At 43.5% G+C, this 21,684-nt stretch overlaps 1 protein-coding gene across 1 annotated transcript in view; it reads left to right on the top strand.

Moving 5' to 3' along the window:
* The window catches only part of SLC49A4 (solute carrier family 49 member 4), a 390,034-nt gene that overhangs the window by 232,065 nt on the left and 136,285 nt on the right, over nucleotides 1–21,684 (top strand). Inside the window, exons 5-6 of the mRNA XM_069224669.1 lie at nucleotides 8,545–8,653; nucleotides 21,505–21,572. Of these exons, the coding sequence (XP_069080770.1) occupies nucleotides 8,545–8,653; nucleotides 21,505–21,572 (177 nt within the window). The remainder of the gene's footprint in view (nucleotides 1–8,544; nucleotides 8,654–21,504; nucleotides 21,573–21,684) is intronic.

The raw sequence follows: 21,684 nt of genomic DNA, 5'->3' as shown, positions 1-21,684 counted from the left end.
CAGAGCTCCCTATGGGTGGCAAAAGAAATGCTGCAGCCCATAGGGATCTCCTGGAACCCCAATACCCTGGATACCTCAGTACCATATACTAGGGAATTATAAGGGTGTTCCAGTATGCCAATGTAAATTGGTAAAATTGGTCACTAGCCTGTTAGTGACAATTTGGAAAGAAATGAGAGAGCATAACCACTGAGGTTCTGATTAGCAGTGCCTCAGTGAGACAGTTAGTCATAACACAGGTAACACATACAGGGCACACTTATGAGCACTGGGGCCCTGGCTGGCAGGGTCCCAGTGACACATACAACTAAAACAACATATATACAGTGAAATATGGGGGTAACATGCCAGGCAAGATGGTACTTTCCTACAACCCCTGATCCAACTGCTCTCTGTCTATGGACCAAACACAAACAACCCTAACTTCTTCTCGTAGATGTGGAAACTAGCTGGCACGCTACGCCCACAAGCAGTTCTGTGGGTTGGGATTTCATTGTAGTCCTGGATACCAGGTTTGACCAATCTAGTGACATCCAGCGACCACGCCCAAAAGCAGCAGCATGACAATTACTACTAATGTTTGACAATTATTTACTGGACCTATGGAAGGCCAGGCATGGAGAGAACATGTATAGCTGCTTCACATACCACTTGGTCATGTACTGATTATTGTCTTGCTTTGCCCAATATATATACATTGACCTCATAGAGTGAACACTTGCTTCGGACACGTTCTGACCATGCCCCAATACTGCTTGAACTGCACCCTCCGGTTCTCATCCCACAAGCTTTTTACCTGGCGACTCCCGGCGAAAGCCTTGCTTGATCAAGTTTTTCATGAGGAAGTGAGAAACAGGAAGTGAGAACAGCAATAGAAGAATATTTCCAACACAATAAAAGTTCAGTGGCTTCACACCCCACACTCTGGGAGGCCTTTATGGTAATAATACTGGGGTGTTAGCATTGTGAAACAGGCAGGTGTACGGCGCACGCTGCGAGGCGAGCTGGTGTGTCTGGAGAGTGAAATCCGCTCCTTGAAGCTTCAATACTTTGCAAGTAATTACCTATCTCTACTCGTCACCGTTCGAGATAAGCTAGGGGGATATGGGAAAGTTGCACAGCGGGAGACACATTATCTGGGCAAGGAATCTGTCGCAAGACTCTATGGGGAGAGGGGATCATGCTGGCAAGACACTTGCCGCTATGCTATGTGGGTCCAGGCAAGCGAGTACATTGTCGAGTTAGAACATGACCAGCATGGCACACATGCGGGGAATGCAGCAGTCCAAGAAGTAGTGGTGTTTTTTTGTTTTACCAAGCTGTACACGTTGGCTCATACCAAACCGCCACTGGACCTCAACCTCTACTTTGACTCGCTATAGCTACTTTGGCTGGGCAAGGGCCATTGACGGCTTTTGGATGAGCAGTTCTCAGCAGAAAAGGTCAAGCGGGTCATCAGCACCCTGCTGGGAGTGAAACCCCCAGGTCTGGATGGCCATTCCGACACTTTTTACAAGAACTATGCAGACATTCTTGTCCCTCACCTACTAGCATTCTACCAGGGGTACCATGCAGAAGGCGTGCTTCCTTTCTCATTGTGTGAAGCATTGATAGCTTTGATCCTCAAACCGGAAAAGGACCCTCGTGGTTGCGAATCCGATTGTCCCCTGCCCATGATTACAATAAAATCCTTGCCAAACTTATTGCCTCGTGATTGTTACCACTCTTACCCAATATTACCTGCCCGGACCAGGACCGTCACCCAAATGCCCGAGAGCGCAGGTGGACACTGTTGCCTGTACTGTGTGGCTTGGAGCAAACATCAGCAGCGCGTGCCTGGACTCTTTTTTTTTTTTGGCCCCCTCAGTGCCAACCATAGGTCACCCCTCACTCCCGATAACAGTTGATGCACGAAGTTGTCTTAGATTGTGCTTCCCTGCAATTGACATCCATGAGCTCAATCTAACCTGACATTGTCTTTATTATAGCACAATAAGCCTTATAAAGCCCTGCAGTGACACTACTAGATATACTCACATACTATCAGCTGCCTTGCAGTTGTCTGCGTGCTTCATGCCGTTGTCCCGGTGACCTCTCCCGTGTTTCAGGTACTTGAGGAGTTTATCACATTGCCCTCACTGTGCAAACTAATAACTTAGGGCCATATGTACAAACACATTTTCCCATAGACACAGAATGGGTAAAACCCTTTGCTACATCTGGCCCTAAATTGTGAACAGGAATGCAGAGAGCTACTCCAGTACTGGTCCCTGGTGTATGCCTCTCACTGAAGCTCAATGGCGAAATTGCTGCGCTCAGTCCAAGGCATTGTCACCCAATTACCGACTGTGCCTAGTGCAGTTTAAGTTCTTGTCAGACTGTATCGTACTCTGGAACGGTTATTCCGAATGTGGCTAATTGAGGATGTGCGCTGCCTGCACGGTGCCCAGAACCGGGTTTCTCCACCTGGCGTGGGGCTGGCAAAGGACTCGGAGCTTGAGGCAAGAGCTGTTTGATTCTATAGATAGTATGAGAGTCGCGCTGCTGGGAAACGTGAAAAATGCCCCCACAGCCACGTGCATTCTGGTAGCCATGCTGCTATTACTACTGAAACGCCAGGTGGTGCTGCACTAGAGTAGGAGCAGGACACCGTGCAAGATTGGGTGACTCTGTGATGCGATCTATTACCAGGCGCAGCTTACGGCCTACTGGGAGCTAACAACAGCGGCTCCTGTGTATGGGCGCAGGGGCTACGCCCCCTTTGCTTTCATAGCTTCGTAGAATTAAAGTTTCACTAAACAAAAACAAAACGACGAGGTTACATTACGAGGCATTTTTGCAAGACGTGCCCCTTCGTGAGAATGTGCCTGATTCCGCACTAGCAGGGCTTATCCATGCACAGCCCTGGTTTTTCCTTGCAGCGCCGTGACGTTGCTTTTATTTCTCCTCCTTCATCCAGAGTGCCCATTAAAAACAGCCTTGGGCGTTTAGCTTTCAAGCCTGGGCTCTGCAAGTTTGCGTGCCAATCACAGCAGTTACCCCACCCTTTCATAACTCGGCACAGGGTGAGGTGGGGCCAGCAAGCTTCACTGACCAAACCCCACCCTGTGACGAGATGAGAAGGGGTGAGTTCATGAAGTTTCACAGTTCACGCTTGATTTAGTGTATTTCTGAGTACATTCATGCTCAGCACAGCATGTCAGCATGTATGAAAAGCCTAGATCCCATCCTGAATAACTTAGGGAAAAAAAAGGGGAGTTTTACTTGTGAAGCAGGAAACAGCCTGGAACATTTGTCATACAGTATAAATGCGACTGAAAAAACACTGTATTTGAGGTGAGAGATTTACAAATTTTTATGCTGGAGGACTTAGTTTAGTGAAGATCAGAAAGTATTGAAACAGGATGTGTTCATCTCTGGGACTACCACATGAAAAGCTGTAAAAATGTTAAATAAAAACAAAGATGTGGTGTAACGTAACCTTTATGAGAAAGAGGAGCAGATCAGCAGCTGCCTCAAAAAAACTGCACAAGTAAGTTTGGAGAAAGAAGTAAAAATCTGTTTCTTCTCTCGTTTCTTTTTCTTTTCCTTTCTAACTGATGTCTTCTCTGCAGTACTAATGAGGCAGTGCAAAACTCTTTACTGCCACAATTACATGTGGTTGTTTTATCTCCATTGCAGGTTATATGTGCTTATTGTTCTGGCAGCGGGCACCGAGATGTGATCTGCAGGGATGAGAAAACAAGCACTAACAAGGCTACTTAGTGTAACCTTTTATGATTGTAATTGCTGGTCACTCAGTGAGTGGTTTGGTGGGTTTGTGTGAATGGGTGAGAATTGAATATGGGTGTTGACTGTGTGCATAGGTAAATATGACGACTGGGTATATGAATTATGTGAATGCCAGTGGAAAGCTTGATGCAAATGGGTGGGCGTGAGTAGGTAGGTGAATGATAAAAGGTGGGAGAAAGTGAAGTCATTGTTGAATGGGGTTGGTAGGGGAATGATAATGAGTAACTGGGCGGATGACTATGGGGACTGGGGAGGATAACATAGGTAGACAAAAGCTTGTTAAAACACAATTAATTGACTGAAATGCAACCTACTGCCTCCAATAACATATTTCAAACACTGAAAATACAACAGTGAGAGGGTAAGGCAATGTGAATTAGGTGAATGAGTGGGAGGGTAGCTTGATGCAAATGTATGATTGAGTGTGTGAATGAGTGGGTGAACAGCAGAATGAGCGAGTATGTGGATGGGAGTATATAGTTCAGTGGAGGAATGAGAGTGTATAGTTGGATGGATAAATGTGAGTTGATGAGAAATTGTGCTGAACATATACAGGGAATACTGGTGAATGTTTTAAGGGAATCTGGTCAGTCAGAGGCCTCTTGCCTCATAGCTGGGTTCCAAGGCTCATTGGACTAATGCATCCACTAAGCCTTCTGACAAGTCTGATGATCTGTATTTGACCCCATGATTTCAACTCCAGTGCTCCACTCAACCTTTCATCCTCTGAAGGTCGAAGAAAACTATTTAAGTTGTGTAAAAATGAACGTGTTCACCCTCTCTTCCCTGCCAGACGCTCCCTGAAAAAATCAGGTATCAGGTTTCCTCAACTGCATGGTGTAATTCTGTGTATGGACTTCCTCCCCACTACTTTTTGGAATCACCAGCTGCCACTGGGAGCTAATGCTGATACGATCTTGTCCCCAGCACATTTGTTCCCAGCTGATGAGCTACGAGCAGTGCGTGTGCAGGAGACCGGCACAGTTTCAAGGGCTGACACGGATTGACCGCTCTCCCCCCTCCAGCATGAGTCCCCTTGAAGTCGAAAGCAGCTTGTCAGACCATTTCTCCTGCCAAGCACCTCAGCATGAGAGAGGTTCTCATCACTGCTTGCCCCCCCCCCATTTCCCCCTACTGTTTATGTGACAAGTGCAAATGTCCACATCTCTGTTTCACTGATGTCATATGTAATGCCTTCTGCACCTGTATCGGATGTATTTGCCCTCCCTGTTGATGTTTTATTTTAGGTTAATCTTTGGCTTCTTTTAATCTCCTGTGGGCACACTGCACCTGTAGGCAAACCTATAAATGTCTTGTCTCTCACACGCCGGAAATGCAGAGTAGTAAAGGTTGGGGTCACGCCTTGTCAGGGATATTTTTCTGCATGAGGGGGATTGGAGTGAATTGCCATGATTTGGAACAAGACGCTTAAAACCTGACAAACGCCATGTCTAGCGTGATCTTCTGAGCAGTCATTCAGGCTGAGGAAAGTGTAACACCCAGTGTACAAACCTTAGGATGTTACAAATATGTGGTTTGGGTAATATAACCTTTAGGATGGCAAAAATATGTGGTTGACGTATATTTTCTTACAGCCAAGGATGGATCCCTACAATCACAATTAGGTACCCAAACCAGCATTTTCATTTCAGTTGCTTTCCAGATTTTACAAATTTATTGCAACCAGTTTATTACCTATGGGCACCCGATCCTATAGAAAACCCAGACATGTCTGGTGTGTCCAAACTGAGGACGCCCCGATAAACAAACTTGGGTTAAAGCACTGGCAGGGATATGTTTGTGCGTGAGAGTGACTGGAAGGAATTTCCATATTTTGGAAAATATGCAAACACTTGGCCAAACGTTGTTCAACACAATCTTTCACCTATTTAAGGTGAGGGAAGTCTACCCAGCAACAGAAACCTCATGATGCGTCGATGTTAAACATATATGGTTGTGATACCTTTCCATACTGTCCAAGGGTGATACCTGTGACCAGAATACAGTTACCTTAAACCTGCAATTCAGTTTCAGTTGCTTATTAAATTTCCCAAACCCACTGCACCTATTTTATCGCTTTGGACATCCCATCACATTGAAAATCCATATATTTTGGTATCTTCACACTCAAAGACCCAGAGGAACACAGATGAAAGTCAAGTACTAGTAGGGATGTGGGGCCAGATGTATCATTCTTCACAATAGCGATTACCTAATTGCAATTTTGAGCGAATCGCATTTAAGCAATCGCAAGGGCTCGCAAATGGACCTACCTAATTAATATTCATGAGGTAGGGCGCAATTTGCGAGCCATTGCAAATGGCTACAATCACAGGGATGGTGGCCTGCTGGGCTCAGCAGACCACCATGTCTGTGATTGCTTTTAAGTAAAGCAATCTTTTTTCTTTTAAATGCAGACCGTTCTCCTTAAAGGAAAACGGGATGTGTTTAAAAATGAAAAAGGAAAAGTTTTCTTTTCATTTTTAAAGAGTAGGCAGTTGTCCGCGTGACCACTGCCTGCTCTTAAAAAACGTTTTTGCGTGCATTCACAAAGGGGAAGGGGTCCCCTGGGGACCCCTTCCTCTTTGCGAATGGGTTACCACCAATTTGAAATAGGTGGTAACTGTGATTGTTTTGCGACCGCGTTCACGGTCACAAAACAATCATACATACCTCTGCGATTCGGTATTAGGAAGGGAAGCACTTGACACGCCCCTTCCTAATACCGAATCGATATGTAGTCGCAAACCCAATTTGCGATTCGGGAACAAGTTACTGAATTGCAAATTGGACTTGTTATACCAAAATGCATTTTTGCGATCGCAAAAATGTTTGATACATCTGGCCCGTGTTTCTGTGCAAGACGCACGGAAGGGAGTTATCAAGTTTAAAAATCTGACTGAGATCCTGTTCAGTGTATTCCACTGGCCAGTCAGTCAGGGCATTGGAGGTCAGGCTTTGCTCAGTACCTGTGTAGGTCATTCAGAATAAAAAAATATGAAAGACTCTATCTGGGAAAAAGTAGTAGGACTACATTAGACCTTCTCTTATGTGTACCATTGGATTGGTTTAACAATGGAATCTTTTGAGTTTGTCAAATGGCTTACAAACTGAAGTTTCAACCTGAAATTGTAATCTGGTTTGCTGTGAACAGCTGATCATATTGGCTTGGGCAGCTGTCAGGCCGTTTGTGAGCCGACTTTGTGAACCACATTTTGAAAATATTTTCTCTAACTATGTCGTAAGGTGAGCACAGCCGATCCCTAGGGGAACCCTGGTAAACCCCACAGGGACCAAAGGGTTGTTTTTTTCTAATTCAAAACAATGTGAAATGTAATATGTTTGGTTAGTAGAGAACTTGTCTCCGTTCATGAACAGAATGGATATTTTTTAAACTGCTTTTCCCTTCAGGGTACTAAAACAGTCATGGAGATAACTAGAATTGTTAAAAAGATGGAGAAACTGAAACAGGGCAGAACTTTAGGCAAAGGGCATTACAACAGGCCAACCCTCTTGCCCAGTATAATTGTGCATAGTGGAAACTGTGGTCGCTGTATTTGAGACAAGGCATGGCTGTAGTCCTTGCGCCCTGTCATCTGAGCATGGCCGCGGTGCACTGGGGGTCTGGGTTGAGGGCTGGGTAGTTGGTCCAGTAGTGCTGGGCATGGCCACAAGCCATGCTGTGGGGTTCTGGTAGGTGAGGTAGGTGATTCAGCTCAAGCCCTTGCTTTGTGCACAGTGTGGAATGGCTGTTGGGGATGGCCACAGACTCTGCCCAGTCGGTGGGAGACTTGGCATAGGCCAAGGCTACGTCCAGGTCTCTACATAGAGCTCCCAGGGCGTCGCCACAGGCCGCACCCTAGAAATAGTGCAGTATGAGACAGGAAGTGATAAGCAGGACGGGTTGGTTGAGTGGAGAAGTAGACAATTGTTTATATTATCTTGAATGTCTTTTAAGTGTTTACAATATTGCTACAACTGTATTCAGTTACTGTGCAGAGATATTTAAATTGAAAATGCAGTTGCAACCACCTTTCTGAAAACTGGATAGTTGGTTCGCAAAGCACGAACTGCCTAACAAAACAGAAATCCTTGCGCCAGTCAGATTCTAGTTTGCAATTCGTTCTTGTGTGAGCATTTTGTCTGTTGGATGTACAATACACCAAAAAATGATAGCGATGTGGAGCAAGCGCTGCCTTCTGCACAATTGTTGTGAATTGTTCAGTGATATTGTCCCTTTGTTTCCACAATTTCCACCACTGACCAGTCTACACAAAATGTAAAAGTCTTGAACATAGTGTAAATAATCTATTGTTATGTCGTCATGCACAGCACTGTTGAAATGTGCCTTTTGTTTCACGCCTTCGTGGGCACTGCGGTCTCAAACCCGGACGGGTGGGTCTCGCACTTTATCAGAAAACTCATAACAACATAAATAAGATTTAATCTGTATACATGTGGTTTGGGATTTTTTTTTTTTTATTAAGATTCATCGAACGGCGCCCAAGGTAGTATCATGATTCTTTTTTTTTTTTTTTTATAAAACAAAATTGCCCTGGTTAAGAACACTTCAGTAGGGAACATTTTATTAAATCTCGGTCCTTGAATCTAGTGTGCTTTGAAGTGCAAAAGAAAGAATCAGCAGTGAAATCTTCCACATTCCTAAACCGTAATTCCTTCGCTCAGGTGTAATGTCGTTTGGTCGCACTAGGTAACTATCTTTTTTATTGTGTTTTTTTGTTTCTTTCGCAGTAACGTTCGATTTCTGATGATAGCAGTGGCATATGCTTTACCTTCGGGCGTGTTCGCCGGATGGTCTGGTGTTTTGGACTTGATTTTGACACCTCTTCATATCACTCAAGTAAGTATTGGGCAATTTATGGGCTCACAGTCGCAGCTATTATTTCTAGTAGTCAGGTTTAATTTTTTTTGCAGTGTTTAGTATCTGACTGCTGCAGTTTGTTCAAGTAATGTTTTTTTGCATGGGTTATCCCAGGGCGTTATTTTGATTTGTTTTTATTTGTTACGAAACTTTTCACGGCTCACCCTTGAAGTGGTTCATTTTAATGTTCAGAATACGACTGGTAGATTTTCTTTCCAATTTTTATCTTTTTATAGTAAGTAACAATATGTCACGTCACTCATGCTTCAGATTAATAGCGTGGCCTGCCCCCCAGACTGTGTGTAAATGTGGGCTCTGCTCCCTTAGGTGCATACCACTTCCTTACACTTCCAAATGTTCTCCATTTCTAATAATTGGTGAACCCTCACTATATTGCATATGTGGTATTTATTGAATAACACAGATATCGCAACCACTACGTTGTATTGCTGGGTAAACCTAGCTAAGTAGATCTAGAATTATGAATTGTAAATATGGACTTAACTTCCTATGTAATCATTAGGTTGATGTAGTTGAAACAATATTGTACGTCGCAATTGTCGACCTGCAATGATACAGTGACACACAAGCCTAATCATGACGTTGTCTTTTGCACTGCAAGCAGCGCTCTTTACTTGTTATTTTCGGCTCATCTCTGCATCTTCTCCTCCAGCCATGCTTATCAGGACTGGCCTCCAGGCAATGCTCACGATGAGCTTTTGAAGCTGATCCAGGCTGTTTGAGCCTGCAGTAACTTGCAGTTGCCTTCCTTTGGCTCAGCAGTGCCTCCCTTCTGTTTCTACATAACAGGCTTGGGTAATGAATGCACAATTATCTTCAGATTAACAAATGCATAATCTTGAAGAGTGTAGCAAAAATGGACTGGATGACCAGTTTGTTCCTGAGACGATAACCTGGGAAGGAGTCTTCGAAGTCATGTCATTCCGATCTGCAGCAAATCTGAGGTGTGACTCACAGTTTGTACTGTAACATCCATCGTTTTTTGATTTCGCTCATGAACATAACACTACAGACTATGATCAAAGGTCTACGCTAGAAGTTAATTTACCGTACCTGTTAAAATACCTGTTACACTGTGGCTGAATGGACGAACACTGAAGGTTGTTTAAGAAGTATACTGGATATGATTTCATCAGGAAATCCCATCTTGGTGCAATCTGGGTGATCTACAGGTTCTCTTTGAATACCATAATGACACATTTTTCCACGGCCTACTATTAAATCCTGGTTCTTTTACATTCTTATGGTATTTTTATCACATATTGTCTGTAAATGTAACTGCTTTAATCACTGTTAATCTAGATTTCCATCTACCACTACTGCAGATATAGGCCTGCGTCATATGCATCACGCTTCTGTCTGCCCTTACTAGTTGCCTTTTCTCTGATTGAACATTATGGATTAGAACCTGTTTTCATTGTGCTAATTGGTTTCCTGATGTGAGATCTAGATCTGGTGTTCTTGAGAGACACCAGGGGTTGGATTCTTGTTTAAAGGGTTTCTTCGATACCCTCTATATTGACTAGCTTATTCTATGTGCCTCCAGCTTCACACCATGCATGTTGTGCATCATCTGTTTGTAGAGGCGTATCTGCATAACCTCAGTATTTTGTTTGGGGTGCAATCTTCCAGTGAACGCCTATGCTGTGTGTGTTACAACTGATGCAAAGTCCCTTTGTAACTGCCTGATAAGAATTAGGGGCAAGTGTGCACTGCTCCCTAAGGAAATGATGGATTTCAGCAGCAGGAAGAAAAGTCAGGATGCAGTGTTTTTGCCATTGGTTTAGCCAGGCATCTCTCACAGGGATTCTTCCAAGTGGTTGTCACCAAACTGAATCCCAGAAGTCCTCCTCCCTCTTTTTAGGTGTTTCCAGTATAACATTAATCATTTGGGCAAAAATGGTAAAGAGGCAGTGTAGTGGGGGGTGCAAACTTGCATTCTATGTTTCATATAGTTGATTTTGTATCTGTTACTACTGGAGGCACTTAAGAACCCAACCCTCACTTGAGATTTCCTCTGGCATATTGTGACCTAAACATAGTGATTAATTTAACAAATTTGCAAGGGCTGGAACAAGGGAAGGCGTACACAGATTTAGGAACCTAAGAGGGCAAGGGATTTAAGGGAGCCCAGATTTAAAAAAAGACATACTCTCCTTCATTAAGTTTTCTTGTATTGGAGAAAGCTTTAGTGATTTTGAAGTAGAGTTTGGCTTAGAGCCATATAACTTAGTAATCAAGGAAACTGAGAAGTGACCGAATTCTTGCTCCCCATCTGATTTCAAAGTCCTGACTCACACAATGTGACTTTGGATTGGATGGCCCACATATTGAGAAGGTACATTCAGAAATCATGTGTACACGTGCAAAGGCCAGATCTAAAGTGTGGCCTTGATTATGGGTCAGGTCTTTTAATTGCTGGACTAGGCTCAAGGCAAAACACCCTTCAGTAGTAAAACAGTGGGCATCAGTGTTGGTAGGGTGTTCACCATGTAGTCAAAAGTCTTCAATAATCACTAATTGATTTGTGTTCACATAGAAAAGTATTTACCTCAAGACCGGTTTCTACAAAAAAAGTGACCGGTGAAGGTGGTCACCAAATGAGTAGAAAGTTGGTGGCAGTGTCAGATTGGTGTTTGGTATAGTAGTAGGAACTCCGTATTAGGAGGACTAGGACCTGAGGATTCTGTAGCTTGATGGTACAGCGCATGCAATAGCTGGCTTATTGTGACTCTTCAGCTAGAAGGAAAGCACGCTAGGACTTATCTACCATTAAATACAAGTTAGTCACTTAGTGATTTAGTTTCTGACAGTCCTCTGTTCGCCTTCCTCCACCTCTTTCTGCACTCCACTGTGTACTAAGAGAAAAAGACTGAGGTATGGAGAAATGGTGTGATAGTTTATGATAATGTAGTTCCAAGGACCACATGCACCCTATATCCTATTTAAATTTGTAACTCTTTACTATACAAGAAGTGATTCAGGACCCTGTGTTGTGGCTATGACTTCCACAAGTCTGGAAAAAGGGACATCCTAGTCTCCTTCTGAATACCTCTTCAAGCACAGACTCTGCATCTCCCAGCAGGAAAGTCTTTTTTGGCAGTAGGAGGAATGTGCTCAGCAAAGTGGCAATCTTTCAATCTAGCCACATCCTCCACCACTGCTTCTCTAGGAACTCTCACCTGTTCCAGCACAACAAGGCTCACTATGACAGACTCCTGAAATTTCACAAATGTCATACTTGACTCTGGAAAACTATTCTTGAACACAACAAAAGCATTAAAATTTGCCAAGTGGAAGAGGTGAACCGCTAACTTCTTATACCAAACATAAGCCTTACGAGCAGCAATGTAAGGTTCCAACCTCTGATCTACTCTATCAACACCACCCATGTGCTTATTGTAGTCTAAAATGCACACAGGTTTGCGTACTTCAGCAGCTTGAACCCAAACAGCCACAGGTGAAGTACTCTCATCATGGATGGTAGTTAGCATGTAGACATCCTTCCTGTCTGCAAATTTCAGAGCTAGCAGCTCATCATTCCACAAGGCACTGCACTGTCCCTTCTCAAGTTTTTTTTACAGACAAGCTCTCTTGGATAGTCTTTCCGGTTAGAGCAGATTGTGCCACAAGCAATAGTGTCCACTCTGAACAATTCCTTGAACAACTGCACTCCAGTGTACAAATTACCTACGTACAAATGGTGACCTTTGTTAAACAGTCGTCTACCAAGTTCTCACGCAATTTTTATTGCTAACTCCAAAAGTGGGTGGACAACCAGGGGGGTCAATACTGGAATCCTTACCAGTGTAGACCCGGAAATTATAAAGATATCCTGTACTACTTTCAGACAGCATATTCAATTTAATTCCATACCGTGCCCTCTTGCTAGGAAGGTACTGCCTAATGACCCTTGAATAGGACCAAAGACTCGTCTACAGCTATTTCTTTGCCTGGAACATAGACCTCTGTAAACCGATCTAGAAAATGATCAAGGACAGATTTAATCTTAAAAAGACGGTCACAATCAGGGTGATCTCATAGCAAGGTTGAAGTATTATCATCAAAATGCATCATCCTAAGAAGAAGCTCATTCCGGTTACGACTCATGGTTGCAGAAAATATAGCTGTTGCCGTCTAGGGGCTAGTAAACCAGTATGAAGACAGTGATGGCTTCCTTATCAGCCCCATCAAAAAAGTTAAACCCATGAACTTTTTCAACTCTTTCAGACTTGTGGTAATCCCCTGGCTAGCTCTAGAGTGTGGCCTAAATCTGGCAGCATTGTTGCTCAACTACTGCTCCGCATACAGATTAGTCTGCTCATCAATCTCTTCCAAAAATACGTCGTCCGTACACAACCCACAGAAATTGACAGGCAAAACGTTTTCCATATTCACTCTACACCCTGGGAGACCATTAAAGGCAGGAAACTGTGGCTGCTCCATGTCTGGGGCAACCCGGAGTTCAGGTTTTCAAATGGGAAGCCTTTCAGCTGCTGGCTGCTGCACCATTGGCACATCAGTGTCCTCCTCTAAAACAGGCACTTCATCAACACTGAGAGTGGCTTCATCATCAGACGATTGCTCTCTGACAGAAAATTCACTTCCAGAATCTTGCACTTCCTCCTCTGCCTCAGATGCAGAGTAAGTCTCATAATCATGGTCAGAAGATGACTCAAAAAGCACCTCAACAACCTACTGAGTGGTCATCCTTTGGCAAGCCATGATCCTTCCTAGGAAAAGTAACTGGACAAATGCACCACCAACAACCATAACTGTGTAAGTTAAGTAATAAACAAAATGTGGCTTTATCACTAAGAGTTATAAACTCAAAAACTATACCACTCCCTTGCCTGAAAAAGCTAGACTCACCAGCAACTCCTCTGCACAGCAATCATCAATGATATCCCACTAAAAATAAAATAAAATGACACATAAGGCAACACAAATATCATTGTGCTCTAATCTAAGGACAATTTCACACACAATCCTGCATTTAGTACACCACTTACAAAGTGTCATTCATGTATGGCTACAATAGTCATTTGGAGTTAATTGTTTTTACTTACCAAAGACATGCAACCACGCAAACTGCAGATCAACCACTGCCAAAACCGCAACGAGCCACAGCAAAGGAAGCAAAAGCTTTGAACTAGAATAAGATGGAGAAATAAACTGTTAGAATCACAAATGCAAATACTTCGCAAGTTGGCAAACACCCTGCCACCAAACATTTAGAAATTTTCCCTGGTGTCTTGTGGTCTCTGCCCCCCTCGGGCAGATGGGCCTGATAAAAACTAGGCCGATCTACCCCCAAGGGGGCAGAAATGGCTACCAGTAATGTGCTTAATCTCTTGCCCAAGGGGCCGCCCCACACACACAAAAATAACAAAACTAATAAAATCCCTGGCGCATTAGTGGTTTTTGCCTCCCTTGGGAGCAGATGGGCCTAAAAAAGAAATAGGCCGATGGGGCAGAAGTGGCATAAAATATATTGCCCCCTTTGGGGGGGGGGGGGCGACCCTTGCCCAAGGGGCCGCCCCCTCCCATACACAACACACACAATATCCCTGGTGCTAAGTGGCTTCTGCCCCCTTTGGGACAGTTGGGCCTTAAAAAAAAGAAATAGGCTGATCTGGCCCCAAGGGGGACAGAACTGCCCAACAGTGCTTTGTCCCCTTAGGAGGGGCAACACTTGTGCAAGGTCCCACCCTCCAATGACAAAACACACACAAAAACAATCCCTGGTTATTAGTGGCTTCTGCCCCCCTTGGGGGAAGATCGGCCTAAAAATAAGAGGCCGATCTGCCCCCAAGGGGGGCAAGGAACAGCTAAATTCATCATGCCCCCTTAGGGGAGCGACCCTTGCCTAAGGGGCAGCTCCCGGCACATAAAACATCAACAGATGCCGATATAAACAAAATCCCTGGTGCCTAGTTGGCATTCCTGCTGCAACGCGATCGGGCAGCAGGAATGCTGAAAGAGACCTCATGGAAAAGGAAAATCCTTTCCCCCGACCCCTCTTTCTGTGCAACCCCCCTCCCCTGCCCCCCCTCTGGCCAGAGGAGAACCTCCTCATCCTTCGACACGCTGGAAGCAAATGGCTTTCAGCGCGTCCGGCACCCTCTCATGATGTCAGCACGCGATTGTGTGCTGACGTCTTTGGGTGGGGGGGTCGGGGTGGAAGAGGAAGCGATTCCCCTTCCAGCCCTGCCCTGGGGAGAGGGTGGGGGGATGCTCTCGGGGGGAGCGCTAGTGCTTCCCCCGAGGGCCGGTCCCAGGACGTAATGGTTATGTCCGAGGCGCCTCAGCTCCGCGCCACCGGATGTAACCATTATGTCCATGGCGGCCAAGGGGTTAAATTACCTGTTGTAATGCCTATTCTTAAAGCAGTGGTGCTTAGGTTTCCACCCAAGCCTTTTGTGACGCTGAAGTTGGATCCTCATATCGTTTGCACTTATGTTATGTGTTCCGCTTTTGAGCCAATTCACAGCTGTCCTTTCTGTCTACTGATTATGAAAGAGTCTTTTTCATAGCGATAACATCTGCATGCAGAATCAGTTTACAGCAAACTCTGTCTGTCCGTACACAATTTTTTCCCCAGAGAAGATGATGTGAACTAGAACAGCATTCCTGCCACAGTTTGTGACACATTTTCATATCAGACAATCCATCACCATTCTTTTCTCCACCTAACCCCTCCATGAAGGAGTGGCTTCACCACTTGGACCTAATAAGGGCCTTGAACACTTACATCAGTTGTACCAGGGACCATTGGGTGGATAATCATCTCTTTGGTGCGGTTCACCATGGTTTAGAAGGGTAAAGTGCTGCCTCCTGAAAGTATGAGAGCCCATTCTACCAGAGCCAAAGCGGCTACAACTGCGGTGAAATGCAAGGTACCTCTTTTAGACATCTGTCAAGCCGTAACATGGATGTCAGTTCATATTTTCAAGAAGCACTACTGCCTTCACAACCGGGTCCGGCAGTAGGAGCACTTTGTTTGTTCAGTCTTGGAGTACTTTTTGGTTTGAGCCATTCCACATATACACCACCTTAGGAAGTACTGCTTTGGTATCTATTGACAAGGTGAGGAATATGTGGTTAGATGTATCAATCAGTAGAAGTACTTACCTTCCTTTGGTAACACTTTTTATTGGAGTATACTTTGTAGTCTCCACACTACCCTCCCACCTCTTTATTGGGTAGAATGGGCTCTCCTCTCCATCAATAAAAAGGCCCCAAGTTAGAGATCTGTGTGGATAGATTCATGAAAGGAACTGATGTTATTACGCCGGGTTGTGGCTTGTATGTGGCTCCGGCATCACTTCTAGGTTAGGATGGATTTAACATAGCCCTGCATGACACCACCTGTTGGTGTAATGGAGCACTGCTGAGAAAGATTTCCGGATCCAGTCTGGTGCCCGGGAGGAATTCATGAGATGAGGAATCAATCAGAAGGAGTGTTACTGACGGTGAGTAACTTGTGTGTTTATCAGGTTGTCTGAGCCAGAGCTCTTTATCAAGTCTAACTAGTATTTTACAGCAGAGCTTAACGCATGCCACTGCAGTGCTATAAATCTCTTAGCTAATTATGCTGTTATTCTCTGGGAGCACCACAGTTAGGAGAGGGAAGTCAGTAGGAATGTGCTGTTGCATTGCAGTTGAACCATGTCCCATATTCTCTCTCCTCATCACCTTAACATGACACTTCTTGAGAGAAGGATGTTTTTTAACTAATTCCTAGTTTTATGATTTACAGGCTGGAGAGACGTTTTGTAAGCTGTTTGGTTCTGAAACGTTAATGTACTTATTAATTTTAATTTATTATTTATTTAAAAAAATTACATAGCTAATAGTATATTTAATTTGCAGAACAGTTAAAATTTGTGTATATGAAATTAATTGAGCTATTTAAGATATCGTAATTTTAAATTACTCTTCCCTAAATCCTTATATCCTCTTGCTACACGTTAATCGTACCATTCTCTGCATACTGCAAACTCCTTGCCGCTGCCCTTCCACATACTCTAAAAACCTCTTACTACCCCTTAATGCTGCTTATCCCAGAGCCCTAAAAACTACTCACCCCATAGCACCTACCCTTCCCTCCACCCTAAAAACTTCGTACTATCCCCTGACACTACTGTTCTGTGAACTTAAAGTTATTACTACCCCTTAATGTTACCTTTTTGTGAACCCAAATAAATCTGCCCTGCCCCTTAACACGAGCATTCTGTGCATCCTAAAACTCCTTCCAACCCCTTAAGGCTGCCTGCCTTTTGAACCATGAAGAAAGTTACCCCTTAACGCTACGCTGCTGAAACCCTAAAAACACCTTGCTATCATGTAACACTACTTTCTCTGAATCCTAAACACCTTACTATCCACTAATGCTACCTGCCCTTGAAGCCTAAAAAATCTTTACTAACCATTAACCCTACTTATCCCTTAACCTCACAAACCTCTTAACACTATCCTTCACTGAACCCTCGAACTCTTTACTATTCCTTAATGCTTCTCATCCTGGGACCCTAAAAAGCCTAACTACCCCATTAACGCTAATGTACTTGAATCTTAAATGTTCCTTAATGCTGTCCTTTAAAGCTACTGTGCCCTGAACCCTAAAAACCCTTAATTACCACTTAATGCTACCCTTTCCTGAAACCTACAAACCCTTAAACACTACCCTACAAACCCCTTGTCACCACTTAATGCAACCCATCCCAGAATCTTAATAACTTAGGACTCCTTAATAGTACGCTCCTCTGCACACTATAAAACCCTTACAACTACTTAACAGTAACCTTTCCTGAAATCTAAAAAGTCCCTTGCTACTCCTTACATCTACCCATCTCTAAACCCTAAAAACCCAATAATACCCCTTAATCCAGGAACTGGAAAAACATACTACTGTATAAGGCTACCAGTCACAAACGCCTAATAACCTTATGCTTGCTTAACACAAACCTTCCCTAAACTCTACAAATCTATACCACCCCCTAACGCTAACAATCCCTGGCCCCTAAAATTCCTTACTAATAAAGAGTGTGGGGGCTCTTTTCCTCCCCAATCACACACAAGCTATGTTGAGGATCTTGGATAAGGTCTCCATAGGCAATGGCTTGACATCCTTTCCCTCGCCTCTGACACCTCTGTTTGGGAACATGGATTATACCCAGGGCCTCAGAGAGACAGTGTTCAACCACTGGTTGGGAGCTGAATGTCGCTGTGTTGGCCACCTTTTTAATAAAGACGGCCTCATGACTTTTGAAAAATGAAAGCACTATCTAGGGCTCCCAGAAGTAGAACAGGTATGATATCTGCAAATCAGGCACTGGGTCTCCAATAGCTTAGTTAAACAAGGGGTGAGTCGTCCACTGACCAAATTTGAAAAATGGCTTATTCTAGAGAAAGATGATCGCAGGCTAGTGTCTGAATTATACACTCTAGTCCTGCCACCCTTACCACGAGACAAAGCTCGAAGCCAGAAACGTTGGCAACGGGAGCTCGGTAGAACACTCATGGTGAAAAAATGGGGGGCATTTACCATTGCGCTAGACAGGTAGCCATCAGCACCGCCAGCGTAGAAACGGCCACGAAAAAAGTGACATATTGGTACCTTACACCACCTAGACTACACAGGGCAACCCAGCATGCAGTTCCAATTGCTGGAGGCACTGCGGACAGAAGGCGTCCCTGCTAAACATCCTCTGGGACTGCCCAAAGCTAGTGCATTTCCTAAACGACATAGACTCCTTCCTGGACACAACCCTCCCCAGATTTCCGAAGTACACCTTGTTGGGCTTACCCAACCCCCTTACATACCTTCAATCACATAGAGGCCGCCGATTAGGCATTGCACTGGGGGCAGCGTATGAGACCATTCTTTCATTATGGGGAACAGACAGGCTTTGGAAACACAGGATGTGAATACATCGCTTGTGTCCTAGGGATGGAAAAGCTTACCTTGACCATCACAGAGCGTGCTGACTCCCATAGAGAGATATGGTCCCCATTTATTACCCTGTTGACAACAGAATTCTGTGAATTGTCTTGTCTGAAATATCTGAGACTTCTCTGCCTTACAGTACCATGATCATGTCTTACTTAGTGACATTTAATGAGCTCTAGCTACCAGTGGGCCTAATTCTATCAGCGCAATGACTAGGTACCCCTGTATGGGTTGAGTTTGGGTGGGGGGAGTTAGGTTGGGGTTATGTTTCAAAGTTTACATGATTGAATTACCAAGATTCACTCGTCCCCATTGGCCGGAGTTTGTAGGCAGGAGTATATGTAAACCTCCAATAAACACAGTTGAACTATACAATTCCTTACTACCTCCTCACACTACCCTTCTTTGAACGCCAAAACCCCCTTGCTAATGCTAGCCTTCCCTGAACCCCACATATCCCTTTCTATCCCTCATTACTGTTCATCCCTTAACACCCCAACTATTCTTTTGCACTAGACTTCCTTGAACCCTAAAAACCCATTAGTACCGCTTAACGGTACCCAAACCTGAACCCTAAAGCCCCTTACTATCCATTAGCATTACGCTTCCCTGAAACCCTAAAAAGCTCTTACTGCCCCTTAACAGTACCCATCAATGACAAATAAAACAAATCCATATATTGTTTAATGGTATTCATCCCTGACCCCCCCTAAAACCCCTTACTATCCCTTAATCTACCGTTCCCTTAATCCTAAAAACTCCTTGCTACTGCTTAACGCTACATTTCCATGTTCTCTGAACCCTAAAACCACTTAATGATATCTTTCCATGAACCCCACAAACCCCTTGCTATGACTTAAACCTACCCATCCCTGGGCCTACAAAAGCCTAACTATCCTTCAATGCTGTCCTTCCTTGACCCCAAAGAGCCATATTTATCGCTTATTGGTACCCATCTCTAAACCCTTAAAACACTTATTTCCCCTTAACACTACCCTAGTTCTTTCTGGACTACATTTTGCTGTTTATTTGCAGTGAAGCTATCCTACATTGCCATTTGGCATAAATGAGCACTGCCACACTAATTGAGTCATTTACAGAATGTTGGATGTTTTGCTGTTATACCTCAAGTCAGCAATACATTTACCCCAGTTATCGTGACAGTACTGCAAATTTAGAAATACATGTGCAAGCATTGGGTCTGCGTTTTACTCTGCAATTGTTGTGCTCTGACATTGACAGACATGCAATGCAGTGCTTTTCTCTTAATGCAAAAATAGTGCTAGGTGCACTGAAAACCAATTTCCACGCATTTCACTGGATTTTAACAGCTTTCCACATCTTCTAAATGACCTCCAAAGTATTGCATGTGCGTGGATTAAAAATACATCAAGTATTAGTACATGACTTTGCCAATTTGTTCGTAATAACGGTATAGCTGGGTAAGGCAAACGTATTAGATCTGGTCTCACAATCCAACTGTCTGTATGGTCTATCTGTAGCAATTCCTAACAATATGCATAGAGTGGGCTTTAGTTTAGCTCCACCCGGAGAAATAGTACTCTCTGACCTGATACTATTAGCCGACGATGTATCATTCTGCCTTCCAGGAAGTGCTCCCATTAGAATGCTTGAGGGATTATTCTAAATCTGAAAAATGAAGCGGACTATTATGTTTGTCACATTCATTTCTTTCCCCCCCATATGCATTCTCTGCAGAAAGCAATATTGTTTGTTACTTTTTTGATCCTGCATTGGCAAAGCCAGTAGGACAGGCTTTAATGTGATAAACAAAATGGGTGCATACAATGCAAGCTAACCGCATTTGTGAATGCCCGTGCTTAATTTTTTTACTAAAGTAAAGCCAGACCAACTGGTTTTGGGAATGCTTGTTTTAATTGAGGTTTGCGTGATGGAGAAATTAGTGGCTCACATCAAAATACTGGAACTGCAATATCAGGTTTCTAGTTTCTTTTCACAATATCATTATTAAACGTTATGTTGTGTAAATAATTCTGACTTTTATTCTAGTGTGGAACTTTGGTTGTCTATTCCATTGTGGGATGTTGTTTTAAATGGTTAGCATAAGATAATTTGTTCATAGAGCCTTTACCTGTAGTGTGGTTGTGCATGCTAAAATATGTTACTGTTTTACTGGTAAATATTTGATCTAATTAGTGATTGAAGGGAGATCAGTGGGGCCAGCTTGTACTTCCTTCCTTGCTGTTGTCAGTTATGAGGTTTATATATTTACCATACCATGCAATTCTAGCCATATAACTTGTGTTACATTCAAAGAGGCACTTAGTAGTTTAAGTCATTGTTTGATTTTCTTGCCAACGAACCTCTTATAAAAAAAAAAAAGGTCAGTATTTTCTTTTATTTATAACGGAAGCATATTATTTTAGATTAAGACAAAATACCACGTATGGTCCCACTAAAGAACAATTAACACAAAGGGGTGGAAACACAGAGCCAACATCGAGTTGACTTACCCAGTGACCACAGGACAATATAACTTCTTAAGTGTGTTTGGCAGATGCAAACAAGTTACCTTAAGCGCAGTCTTCTCACCAGTTGACTACTAAAAATGGATGTGGAATGTTTTTATCATTCTAGCCCCTGGGATGCAGGGAGGGAGATGATTTGCTAAAGATCTCGCTACGTTCATTTACATAAACTGAGTATTGTATTTATGAATACTGGGTCCAGAGTAATTTCCCCATCATTTAGCTGCACCTCTTCCCTCCTTTGAAAAGTACTTCATTTTTACCATTTCATATGCTGAAGACACCCTTCTAAAAGAGCACCACTTTGACTAATTAAAACGGTGTCCATGCGTTTTTTTTTATAGGTAAATGCCGGCTGGATTGGATTTTGGTCTTTAGTTGGAGGCTGCGTTGTCGGGATAGCTCTGGCACGGTAAGAGAATTGAGTTTGTAATCTTGTAAGAAACGGTTTAGTTTTTTATTTTATCTGTTGTAGCTTTAATGCAAGTGATGAACGCAAAAGGAGAAAAGGATGTATTGATAAC

Source organism: Pleurodeles waltl, chromosome 3_1 (genome assembly GCF_031143425.1).
Source record: "Pleurodeles waltl isolate 20211129_DDA chromosome 3_1, aPleWal1.hap1.20221129, whole genome shotgun sequence".
In the NCBI taxonomy this organism is placed as follows: Eukaryota; Metazoa; Chordata; class Amphibia; order Caudata; family Salamandridae; genus Pleurodeles; species Pleurodeles waltl.
This window is presented reverse-complemented; position numbering and strand designations above follow the sequence as displayed.